The sequence below is a fragment of the Mizuhopecten yessoensis genome, unplaced genomic scaffold (assembly GCF_002113885.1).
Source record: "Mizuhopecten yessoensis strain PY_sf001 unplaced genomic scaffold, ASM211388v2 scaffold716111, whole genome shotgun sequence".
In the NCBI taxonomy this organism is placed as follows: Eukaryota; Metazoa; Mollusca; class Bivalvia; order Pectinida; family Pectinidae; genus Mizuhopecten; species Mizuhopecten yessoensis.
The window spans coordinates 24,040-37,508 of record NW_018479953.1 but is presented as its reverse complement, the minus strand read 5'-3'; the positions used below and the strand labels follow the sequence as shown (position 1 = coordinate 37,508).

The following is a 13,469-nucleotide window of genomic DNA, read 5'->3' as shown; positions in this document are numbered from 1 at the left end:
GGAAGTAAGGTTAAATTTGTATCTTATTATTTTAACAGATCATTTTTTTCTTTCACACAATAGAACAGAATGGGAGGATAACTAATTTTCAATAAAATGATGAATTTGTATGAATGTTTAACTTCAAATTTATCTCACAAAAACATTCGTTTTATTATTGCATTACTTGCAAAATCATTTATAAATCGGACAAAACTGGTGCACAAAATATAGATTTTCGTTGTTCAGAATCATGGACTTAGACATTTTTTCAGTGTTGAGGCAAAATTGCATGCAATGAAGTTTTCACCATCAGAGCTTGGACACATTTGTACACTTATCTTACCAAAATAACCATTTCCAATAAGTTCTGCAAACATACAAATGGATATAAAATGCTTGTAAGCATTTGCTTGTCCTTTTTCAAATTACATGTTACAGAAATAGGTAGATTGTTTATTTTGGACATAAGTTAACACCAAATCGGCACATTTGGTCAAATTAGATTGTTGAAATTTTTTTTTGTATGTGAATGTACCATTTTTCGTGCATTAATATTAGATAAAGTGTGATGTTTTAAGAAGCTAGATATCGACTCATAAGGTCACTGAGATTAAGTTATTAGTATTTTCTGTATTTAAATAGAAAACAAAAGCCAATAATGTCAAGCTCAAAATGCTTTTAAGCCATTTTCTTAGTTCAATAATTTTTCAATGCAAAACCTCTGCTGTAACATTTTGGTAAATCTGTACTATATTTCAGTTGGTCTTGCTATATGGTTAATCTTATATATCCAGTATTGTAAAAGAGGTAGATATTATACTTCAAAAGTGGTCAGATATGTGATTTTCCTTATTTTCTTGATCCTATAGAAGGTAAAAAAATGATTTTACCAAATTTTGATTCCAGTAGACTTTTTTCCTGTTATAATACTGATAACTACCATTCCAAAAAAACAAAAAATTAATTCTGTTGCAATTAGTTTGAGGTTTGAGCTGATTTAGCGTAGGGTGACTAGACTATCATGGTGTACGGGAGACAACGCTTATAAAGTAATATTTGTTATCTCCCTTCCCACAGTACTCTCTAGTGTACACATGTGTATGTTTGTTGTTTATTCCTGACACTTGCTGATGCAACCGAGAGACTGCTGCAATGCCTTGAATTCCTTTCATCACTTCATTTTAAAAGATGACCTGTATTTAGATTTAGTGTACCTTTATAACCATGTCTTAAAGTCCTGGTGCTAATCTACAGGAGCAGTTGCCTGTTTTAGTTTTTCTGTTTATATACTGTGAATATTTTAGGCTGTCAAAATGGACATACAAGAAGTGTTGAACTGTGTGTTTTCGGCTTGGTATCCCAAGTTTAAACACATAACAATTAAGAGGTTAGTTCGAGTTTACAATGTTATAGAGTACTAGTAGACATTAGGAAAACAGTAGAAGGATTTGTTCAATCCCCCAACATGAAAGTCAAAGTTAAATGAAAGTAGTTGTGAACATGTATATAATTTTAATTTTATTGAGTTATATTTTTTCTAAAGCTCATTATGCTAATTCAATATATTGATGTAAGAACAAAAGATATGAAAATTATGTTGGTCTTTTAAAACAGCTCATACTAGTCTTGGTAAATAGGAAACAGTAATATGTACTTGGGATATATACTAACCTCTCTCATCTTATTTGATTTTAAAAAAAAGTGAATGTCATTCAATTTAAAAATATGCATTATTTTTCCTTCTCTTATTATTATACTTAAAAAAGTAATGTCAGATTAATCGCAATGCAATAATAAGAAATGGCCTAATTGAACAGAGAGACGGATGAGTGATAAAGATAACAGGAATATCTTTGTTCTGTAGCGGACCATGTAACTCAATTGGTAGAGTGTCCATATAGAGATTGGAGGGTCCCGGGTTCGAACCCAGGTCTGGCCACTGTATTTTCTCTTTCTCCTGTTGCAAAGTTGGTGAGCTTGCCAACCCTTGTTTCAAGCATTGGGAGTACGCTTAGCAATAGGGATACATGGACTTAGGATGTAAATATTTGTCTTTTGGGGTGAAGAATTAGAAAAAGGAGGGAGGAATGTAGTGGAACTGGACTGGGTCGAGCATCGATGTCTATGTAACTCAATTGGTAGAGCGTCCGTCTAGAGTTCAGAGGGTCCCGGGTTGGAATCCTGGTCTGGCCATTACATTTTTTCTTTCTCCTGTTACAGTTCTATACAATACTTAACATTTTGAATTGTTTGCCTTTCCAGCAACATTCTGCCTCTACCAAAGGAGTTTCTGGACTATCTTCAGGCTGATGGCATCGTTCTTCCAGAACAGTAAGCATGACTTGTACATGTATATATACTTCGGAGGTCACTGATCCATGATCACAAGTAATTTAAAACTGTATCTTAACAGCTTCTACAGTCGGTGCACAGGGGTTCATTACAAATGTCTGAAATACACATATGCTATTGTAAAAGAGGTGGATTAATTAGGTTGCCTTACAAGCGTCAGCTGTAGGGAATTTCCCTTTAGCTTAGCGTTAGAGCATCGGACTGGAGAGCCAAGGGTCGCGGGTTCGAGCCCCAGTGACGGCACTATTTTTATCACTATTCCTCGTCCTATTACAAATTGGTGCCGTTGACCCTCCACGTTCAAGGACGAAGAACACTTGGAGGGGAGTCAAAGAACCTGGGTTGGTGTTTGAAAAAAGGGGGGAATAGTGTAAAAGATGTGCATTGATAAGGTTGCCTTACAAGCGTCGGCTGTAGGGAATTTCCCTTTAGCTCAGTGGTGGAGCATCAAGCTGGAGAGCCAAGGGTCTCGGGTTCAAGCCCAGCGACGGCACTATCTTCATCACTATTCCTAGTCCTATTACTCTGTACTGATATTGGTGTGCTGTGACCCATATCAGTATAGCATATGTGTATTTCAGACATTTGTTACACATCCCTGTGGTCGGTGTTATCAAACACACAATATATTTTTTTTTTAATAAGTTCTGATTTTTTTTGACATTTTAAAATCTCTTTCAGTAATACCTAATACGCAATTTTCCTTTATAAACTGTCAAACAAGATAAGTAGGCTTTTACATAAGTGTGCATTGCATGCCAAAACATTAACGGTACAGTGTTTTAGCTAAAGGACAAGACAACCAATTTGGGTAGTATGAGTTCGTTAAGATATAAATAAGCAACACCCATGTCACCATGGCAGTGTTCCTTGTTGTGTTAGTGGAGGATATGCCTTTCAACCATAATATAGAGTTTCTTAAGATTGGCTTAATAAATAAAGATGTAATATGAATTCTTGATCATGTTAAATCAGTTATCATTTGCAAGAACAAAATCAGTTATGTCTTGTATTTCACAAAAGTTGTTGATGAAAATTGTTTTATCATATTTTAGATGTGTGGCAGCAAGTGGAAAACATGATGAGGATGATATTGAGGGAGAAGAGGTAAAGAAATACTGTAGTAAAATATTCTGTTATATAGCTTTACACTGGCTGGGCAGGGTTTTTAGTAAACTAGTGCATTTACTACAACAATACAAGGTAACACAGAAGTGAATTACATGCTCGAATAATTAATGAATCATCTTTTGTTGTTTCATGCAACCTGCAGGAATACCGATAGACAATTTTACCATGAATAAATAACAAGCGTAGCATACATAGGAACTACATTGCAGCTTTAACTATTGTATTGTTATTGTGTCTAAAGTTGACCATACAGTTGGAATTGTTACTTTATATACTATAGTCCAAATGGCAAAACAGCATATTTGACTCATTTTATTCACTGTTTCTATGAAAACTATTTCAAAATTTGATACAAACATAGATGGGCATATTTAGGATAATCATCAAGTTATCTTATTAAAAGATATTTGTAGTACACAAATTCATAATCTTTCATATTGTTATTATTTTTGTCCAATACCCTGATGAACAATAAATAAAGTTCTGATCAATGCTTAAATACCAGAAAATGGACACCCTGTCCATTACATACCAATATGATTCCCTCTGTCTTCTAAATGTGTGAGTTACCTCCCTTCCTAGCAGGCATCTTTTAGGCTTATGACATTCTCAGGAAAAAAACAAGGGAATTGGCCTTGCAGGCCTAGTATTTATGACATGTACATTATATACAGGTGAAAAACTTGATGATTTAAAAAAAAAAAGTTTCTTGTGTGTTTTGTTCAGCTTGATGTTGACTGGGATTCTGCTGACAGCTCTGAAACGAAGGTATGTTAGTTATGCATACTAATTGTTTTCCTTCTTTACCATCTGATAATAACAGTAAGGGTGAATGAACCATTTTAAAAAGCATACGCAAATAATATATATTTGTTAATGACTTGTAAAGTAGCCTTCCATAATATACCACAAATACACAATTTAAATTCAGGATCAGGTTTTATATACACATGTAATGGTAATTTTTCAGATGCCCAGTTTTCCTGAATTTGAGAGTTTGATAAAAAAAATCATCAAGAACCTGGGAGGTTCTGTGTTTCCAAAGCTTAACTGGAGTGCCCCAAGGGTGAGTTACATTTGTTATCAAGGTCAAAAATAATAATTGTTATTAACTTTCCTTGTTTGAAAGCTCTGAACATTGAAGTTAAAAGTAAACATACATTTGATTGATGACTATATGTTTGCATGGTCATTGATATTCATACAGTTGTGGGATCGCTCAAAGTCACACGATGTGCGGTGTGCGCACGACGTGTGCACAGTGTGTGAATGATGTGTGCACGAAGTGCGAACGATAAAAAATTGGACGATCATTGCTTGCGGACGATGGAAGAACGTTGTGCGATAACGATCGTGGTTGGTGTAAATTGAGGAATGCCTTAACAATATATACGGTTTCATGCATGTGTTTAAACACATAAACTTGATTATTTAGTATGTTTCTATATTCTAGCTACATCTAAAAGCTCATCTTTCTGTCTATACTTTCTTAAATTTAGAAATGGTTATTTTTTTAAACTACCAAAATCGACACATGTAAAATTACAACACAGTCTCGGCAATACAGGTAAATATAGCCACTTTGTACCTGTACCTGGACCGTAGTTATCCCCCGCGGGGGCCACTTACGTAACTCGCCAAGGTGTGAAAACCAGGTGAAGGGGAGCTATAGACCAAAACGAATGCAAATAACATCCAGTTATGTTTTCATAACGGTCATACATATAAGCTCTATGTGTCAGGCACTGGCCTGGTAAAACTCTGGTCACTCAACAAATTGTTATTTACCTGTTCCGTTACCTAGGAGCTTAACCCATTCTTGACAGCCAAAGGTCACTGTAACACTGTAACACGCATTATACAATTGTACATAATCTTAAATATTGTGGAGAAATTACAGTAATATATAGTGTACATTTTTGCATACGAGCCTTCCGTATTTTTTTCATTCCGTAATATTGATAAACAAATTGTACCAAATCGCACAGTTGTGCGGAGAAAAGCGCACAACGGGGCGAACGATTGTTAAATCGCACAGTTTTGCGGACGGTGTGTGAACGATGTATGCATGGTGTGCGCACAGTATTTTTGGTGGTGTTGTGCGGTCACACAACTGTACAAAAAGTGTGCTACTGCATTTAATATCTGGATTGATGAAATATATTGATAATTTAGATTGAACAGGATGTCAATGTATTCAGTGAAGTTACAAACTGACTTTCAGACTCTTTTGATTTGGTAACATCTTTAACTCATTCACCCCTGAAGATACATTTGAACTCTTCCAATTCAAAGTTTGGAGTAGTCCATTATTGAATTTCAAGGGTGAATGAGTTAATGCTGACATGGCAAAATGTGAGGATACATTTTATGTGCCGTTGTTTTTAAAAATATATTCTCAAATTGCAGATGGCACATGTCTTCTCAGACACTAAGATAGAACTTGGTGAGGGGGGGTGGGGGGCACTAAAAAGTGCTTAAATGGGTGAGGGGCACTTATCGGAGCATGTGTGTATACATCATGATGAATACAACATATTTATTTTTGCTGTCTGAAATTGTGAAACAGTTAATAAATATCCCATATTATTCCTCTTTGCTGAAAATATTTGAAAAATAAAATGACTAAATTGGAAAGGCCATCTTTTAATTATTATCTGCATATTGTGTGGGTTGTCATTAATGCTAATGACACATTTAGGTCATTATTTCTATTTTCAATTTTTTACAAACACACCAGGATGCCACTTGGATTTCCTTTGACAAGACGTTACGCTGTACATGTCCAAGTGATGTCTACCTCCTATTGAAGAGTTCCGAATTCATCACACATGATTTAACTCAACCGTAAGTTGGATGTTTTGATTTGATACCTGACCAAAAAAAATGTTGACACACAAATATGAATTTTACAATATTGATGCATTTACATATATTACGTATAGCGCTTCTCCAGGTATAAGGGAAAGAATTACACTGGTACCTCCCTGCACCAACTGGTGCATCCACCATCTAGCCAGGTAGAAATTTCTCTGTCGATACTCAACGATAAAAACTAGTTACATGTACTGCTTTAGACAATATGGCATAAAGTTATGAAAACGATTAACTTTAGCTGATAATTGAAGAAAATTTATTAGATTTACCAGACAATCACACAATCAAATCTTGTATATTTCATGTACCGGTAATCAACGTTTGTACTTGAGATGCAATGTACTTGCAGGTTTTCACATTGTAAGGATTGTGAGAACAAGAACAATGTCACAGTCACTTATGAGCTTGTGCTGAGGAAGTGGCAGAGCCTTGCTTCAGGAATGGAGTTCCGATGTTTTGTCCGAAACGGAAAGTTAGTAGGTGGGAAATATCAATTTTACTCTTATAACCAAGGAATGTGTTTCCTAACAGATGTAGCATGGCTGCAGCCTCATGCATCTCATTAAAATATATAACCAAGAGATTGCAATTGTTTTTGTTACGAGTGTCTTTGGAAGGTCAGCATTTGATATGCATTGTATTTATTTATGTAAATTTGTACATGTGAAATGATCACACAATTAATCACTGTAAGTAACTTAATATCAATACGTGCATATATGTGTGCCTGCAATTGATCCGCTGTATTTACTAATGATCCTGATGATCATTATATTATCTGATTAAAATGTATGTGTCAAACATGAAAGCACCTGAGAGTAAAACATTGTTGTGTTGTTTCCAGCAATCTGTCAGCGAAACCACACAGAACATTATGAGTTTATATCCAAGATGAAGGACGAGATAGTATCGGACATCAAAGCTTTCTTCTATCACATGGTGGCTGGCAAGTTCCCTAGTAAAAACTGTAAGTAATGTTTAAAGGTGGCTGGCAAGTTCCCGAGTAAAAACTGTAAGTAACGTTTAAAGGTGGCTTGCAAGTTCCCTAGTAAAAACTGTAAGTAATGTTTAAAGGTGGCTGGCAAGTTCCCTAGTAAAAACTGTAAGTAATGTTTAAAGGTGGCTGGCAATTTCCCTAGTAAAAACTGTAAGTAATGTTTAAAGGTGGCTTGCAAGTTCCCTAGTAAAAACTGTAAGTAACGTTTAAAGGTGGCTGGCAAGTTCCCTAGTAAAAACTGTAAGTATTGTTTAAAGGTGGCTGGCAAGTTTTGTAGTAAAAACTGCAAGTCATGTTTAACCCTTTCACAATTTAACTGTAGACCATAATGGATTCACCCAGATCAATACATGGTAGAGTCTACTAAAGTTACATAGAGGGGTGAATGGGTTAAATGTGTCTGTCAAGTTTGAAATTTTAAATCATGTACAAATTCTTAGAATGACGATGTCAATACTATTGTGTAGTTATTGTTATTAAGGGAGGTTTATTGAAAGGTTATCACTTGTCGTTGCCTACAGTTCTGTTTAGTATAGTTTATGTAAATGTATGTGAAACTTTTAAGATAAGAGGGTAGTGAAGCTCATTGGTGGTACCCAGAGGACAAAATATTAAAAAAAAAAAAAAAAAAAAAACCACAGGAATACATGTATTGCAAAAAGAAGAAAAAACCAGAAGTGAGTTCCATTATCAGAACACTACTTAATTTTCTTACCAAAATGTCGGTCAATAACATTCCAATATGTATTGTTTATGACCTAAGTTTTTTTGTAGCCAATGTAAATCACTAATGTTCATGTTACTGGGAAAAAAAACAGAATAAAGTCACATATTAAACAGAACACTAATGGTATTCTGGCACATTACATTAACAATACTACATTTTCTGCTTTTCTTTGATATTAGGAATCAAATGATTTATTATTTTCTAATGTGATAATTCATATTGTTTTCAAGCAATAACATTAAACTAAATTAAGATGATTGCAGTTGATATTAACTCATTCACCCCTGAAACTTCATAAAGAACTATTCCAACCTTTGAATTGGAAGAGTTCAAATGTGTCTTCAGGGGTGAATGAGTTAAAGTCTTGTTTATCTGATGATTAATGGAATATGTATGGCTTTTGGAATTAGAGATATCTGAAGTTTTCCTTAAATTCTAGTCCTATCGAGAGATTGTGTGATGTTCCATAAGACACAAATACAATTATAATCTATAAAATTAAAAGACAATAGATACATGTACCAGGTAATTTGAATTTAATTTAAACTATGACTATTGTACATGTTGTTTTAACTTTCAGATGTATTTGATGCCTACAGAAGGGACAAGGTGAGTTTTAGATATTGAATTTGAAAAAAATAAGGCTGCATAAAAGACAGGTAAACAGATGTAAAGTCTACTTTTGAGAGTCATTTTGTACATCTCAATTGTTGTAAAAGAAATTGACGAAGAAAAAAATGGTCACATCACCATATTAGATGTCTGAATATATTTGGATGGGGAGAATCTCACCTTATACATGCACATTGGGTAAATTGTCCTTTTTCTATTGAAATAGTTTTAGTAATAAAATACAAACATCTCACAAGCAGTTCCTTTTGCTGGGAACACAGGTATACGTAGTAGATTACTGTATAACACAAATTGTTCATGGGTACTTTCCTTTGTGGTACACATTTTTCGTGGATATCCTATATTAACAAACAGTAGACACGTATATCATTCAAATTCGTCGTATTTATTTTTGTGGTTCAATAGCAACCATGGAAACCACGAATGTTTATACACAACGAACATTTCATGTTATACATTGTAAAAATCTCACTTAAGCAGAGCTCATTAGTTTTATTAAGGTCCATTACAGGTGCAATTTGTGTTTTCCCAGTTGTGAATACTTAAATTGATGCTCTTGCCATTTTGAAATTTTAAAGTAAAGGATAAATCACTGTCTTGGTATATTGTGTATGGTAAATAACTTCTTAATGGCTTAGTAAGTGAAACTCACCACTAACTGATGCTTGACAGTACAGTGTTCATTACCTTTACCTTAATGGCAGGGTCTCATCTGTGATTCTTTGTCCAGTGTGACGTGCAAAGGAAGGAAATGACTCTTTGTCTAGACACCCTTTTTTCTCTGTTTCTTTGAAGACTTGTCCCCTGACACCAAAACTCTATCCATAAACGATGAATCACTGTCCCCCTGTCCCCTAACACTTATCTACTAACCCTCCAACCAAACCACTGTGACGCCTGAAAGCAAACCTCTAACCCCTAACATCAAACTGTTATGACTGAACCCTGAACACCTCCCACTGAGCCCCTTACCTCTAACACCAGACCAATAACACCAAACCCAACACTCCATACTGTATTCTACACTGAACTCATATCCACTAACCTATGTGTTCTAGCTTCAACACTATTTAACTTTTGACCAAACTAGATCAGACTCATGATCATTTGAGTTTGAGAGTTGAGAACATTTTCAAAGTGAGGAATCTTTGTGAAACTAGACTTTAAAGTTATTTACTTTTTAGATACTTCTCTATATTACACCAAAGATAGGCGTGAGTGCACTTATGCAGTAAGCTTGTAATTCATGACCATTTATTTATGGTCTAAGCCTGCCAATATCTGTCTATGATAGTGTATATATATGCTGAAATAAATGTATTTGTACATGTACTTGTATATGTGTGTAAGTGTGTATGAGGTGTGCGAGATGTTTCCTTCATGAGTTACTTCCCCTTAGCCTTGTGTTAATATGAATTATGTTGTGTTATTTTTTTCATTTGCAGCATGTCTAAAATATTATGTCTCCTTGTTTATTCCACTTTGGCCATTTGACGGAGTCAGTAAAATTTGATGAAATGAAAATATATTACACCAAAGATAGGCGTGAGTGCACTTATATGCAGTAAGCTTGTAATTCATGACCATTTATATCTCATCAGGGAAAGCTACTCTTGATAGACTTCAACCCTTTCGGTGCTGTGACTGATAGCTTGTTGTTTTCATGGGACGAGCTCGAGGGATGCATTGGTGAGAAACAACAGCAAGGACAGCAGGAAAACAACGAGTTACAAGGATCGACAGATGCGACATCTTCCATGGACACACCAGACGATAAGGTACCAAGAAAGAAACTACTACCAGTGTATCTAACCTATTTAAATCATTGAAATGTTAATGAATAGTATTATACTAAGTACATTGTACACACTTTGAAAGAAGAGATGACTAAACAATATCAAACGGGGAGTCTCAGCAAACTTAATCCAGTTAATAGGTTTCAGTCCCACTAGGTGGGCTGTTATGGTATGGCCAGACTCGTCAATTCCATTTAATAATCCATCAACTGGGGTAGGCAGACCTTCACTGAACATCCACTAGCAGATGTTGGAAATCATTTTCCCTTATATTTAATACACACTTGTTAACCTGAACATCTAAGTTTGTCTGCCATTTTAAACCTCTTTCCCCACCACCCCATTAGGCAGAAACAAATTTTGATCTCTTTGAAAGTTTCAAAAAATTTCTGAAATCAAAGAGAGATACTAACCGATAGGATTGATACTTATTGATAGGATATTCTCTCTATACACTGTAGCTACAGTCATTTACTCTTGGGAATTTGTTTCTCAGGAACCCATTTTTCGGTTTGTGGAACATCCTGAGGGAGTGCAGCCTCATCCTTACTCCTGTTTCGGTATTCCTGAGGACATCAAGGACCTTACCAGTGGAGAGGATCCCTACAAGTTGATGGACCTGCTTAACCTGGTAACTATATAATCTGTCTTCCACAGGACGGTGTCACTAAACTGTACTCTTTGTAAGTTTGCTTCTCTAAACCATACGCTCCAAACATTTAGCTTTTCTTAGCTTGACTCTCCATACAATTAGCCTCTCTTAACTACATAATGTGCAATGGGTAACGCACTCGCCTTTTACCAATGCGACTAGGGTTCCCCAATCGGACCTGAAAAAGTATTGGGTCACTTGCCTGACCAAGTGAGTTTACTCGGAGTATGCTGGTTTCCTCCCACATTAAAACCACCCTTGAGCCAACATCCGGCCAAACAAGAGTGATTTATATAAAGTGAAATAACTTGTTTCATAATTGTTATAAAATAAATAACGTTAATTATATGTAGGCTCTCAGAACAGTAAGTATCTCTTATCCTTCTATAAAACTAATGTCACTAAGCTGTACTCTCTGTAAGTTTGCCTCTTTAAACTAGACTCTCCAAGCATTGAGCCTCTGTTTATTAAGCTCTTTGAACAGTAAGTATTGCTGAACTTACCTCTCATTACAGTTAGTAGCACTAAGCTGGACTCTAATATCCAAATACGTCTCAAACAAAGGATTCCAATTCTCTAAGGAAAAGTTAATTGAAAATCTTGAGTGCAAATGTTTAAAAGTATTTCTGTTGAAAAGAAGATATAAATGGACTATCTATGCATTAATTTTCCATGAAAACATATTGTTTTTTTTTTCTGCAACAGAAAATTCAGCAGCAAGGACAAGATGCCTCATCTGATGAGGAGGGAGATTGATGGTCACTGCTGTACATGTAGTGAAGGGAAGAATACTGATGTAGTGTGATGCACAGAGTACAAGAACAGATCAGAGGCATGTCGGAGACTGTTCGAATAGTAGCTGGTGGTTATCCTCATTCATTGTATGACTTCTGTGTCTTTACAATGCTCCAGTCCCCCTTTCAGCTTGGTCACAGAACGTTGTAACTAATGTGAGTTGGCAAAATAATGTCCAATTTCAGTTTTACTGTATCTTAAAATCATGGAGGTTGGTTTATAATACGAGCATTATTTCACACAAGGTCAAGTTGTCGGCTTTTGTTATAATTTCCTGATAAAGGCATGACGAAGGCATTATAAATACAGTGGCATTATAAATACAGCGGCATTATGCATTCAGTTACACTTTAACTTGGTTTGTAGTTATGTTGTGTGTTACATTCTGTTAAGAGTTATTGTCCTTTAATTCTGAACAGGGTTGTAGGCAAATCGAATAACGTATATTAGCACATTATTATTATTTGTCTGCATTCTAGTAAAAAATAAAAGTACTGGTACTATATGCAGAATTATAGATACTTAAATCTTCACTAATTTGAGAATTTATTGATACTTTAATTTTATATACATTATCAATTTGAGGTAGATTTTCAGTCAATGAAATGTCAAACAACCAATATCTGCCAGGTTCTTCAACATTATAATGACCTTACAACTCTACTATAACAACTGTTATGCCAGTGTCAGAAACTCATAGCTAACTTCAGTTTATATAGGGTAATGTGGAGCAAATGTAAATGTTACATTGTTAAAATTAATTATACATGTATTTGATATTGGTAAAAACGTAAGAAGGCCTGCAAGTATCATGTATTGCAAATTATTGTTTTTATATTATGAATAAAATGTTTACAGATTATGGCGTTATTTCCTATATCTTCAACATTTTCTTACTCAACTAGGAGTCAACTTTGAAAAAATTTTGAAAATTTTGATGGATTTTGGTGACTTGTGTTTTCATCTGTATCAGTATAAGTTAACCAGTGTATTGTGCCGGTAATGAGCTCATGGGGCCTGATACTTAACTTCCTTAGAACGGGGTAAGCATGTCCATTAGGCTAACCAAACTAGTCCTTAGAGTGGGACTTACATGTCTACATGTCTGACAACCATAGTCCTTTGAGCTTGGTAAGCACTCCTACTAGTCTAGCCCATCTTCACTAGCCAAGTGTTCGCTTCGTATACACTCATGTAAGTGTATACGAAGCGAACACTTGGCTAGCGAAGATGGTCTAGCCATGTAAGTCCTAAGAAAGGGTTTGCCTACGTATTAGTCTGGTTATACTAGACCGTAGAATGGGATTTCATGTAGCAAGTCTCCTAGTACAGCCACACTCGTCCTTAGAATCGGGTACTAGTTAACACTTTCACCACTGTAGACCATAATGGACTCATCCAGATCAATCCATGGTAGAGTCAACTAAAGTTACATAGGGGGAAAATGGTTAAGAATATATTATCTGTTGCAGTCAGAAACGGTAAATTTGTAACGATACACAGAGTTTTATAGGAACCTTTAGTACC

The 13,469-nt window shown here is 35.3% G+C and overlaps 1 protein-coding gene across 1 annotated transcript; it reads left to right on the top strand.

Annotated features, from left to right (window-relative positions):
- Nucleotides 1-1,069: 1,069 nt before the first annotated feature.
- On the top strand, nt 1,070-12,796 carry LOC110441730 (cell division cycle protein 123 homolog). The gene is made up of 12 exons (XM_021484967.1): nt 1,070-1,369; nt 2,245-2,313; nt 3,390-3,441; nt 4,192-4,233; nt 4,436-4,531; nt 6,206-6,312; nt 6,692-6,822; nt 7,187-7,309; nt 8,647-8,675; nt 10,301-10,477; nt 10,992-11,126; nt 11,853-12,796. Exons 1-12 carry the CDS (start codon nt 1,296-1,298, stop codon nt 11,901-11,903), a joined length of 1,086 nt encoding a protein of 361 aa, XP_021340642.1. The 5' UTR covers nt 1,070-1,295; the 3' UTR covers nt 11,904-12,796.
- The last annotated feature ends 673 nt before the right edge of the window (nt 12,797-13,469 follow it).

Coding starts and splice junctions, on each gene's coding strand:
- LOC110441730 (XM_021484967.1), top strand. CDS start 1,296: ATGGACATACAAGAAGTGTTGAACTGTGTGTTTTCGGCTTGGTATCCC. Junction 8,676..10,300: donor ATGCCTACAGAAGGGACAAG/GTGAGTTTTAGA, acceptor ATATCTCATCAG/GGAAAGCTACTCTTGATAGA. Junction 10,478..10,991: donor TGGACACACCAGACGATAAG/GTACCAAGAAAG, acceptor TTTGTTTCTCAG/GAACCCATTTTTCGGTTTGT.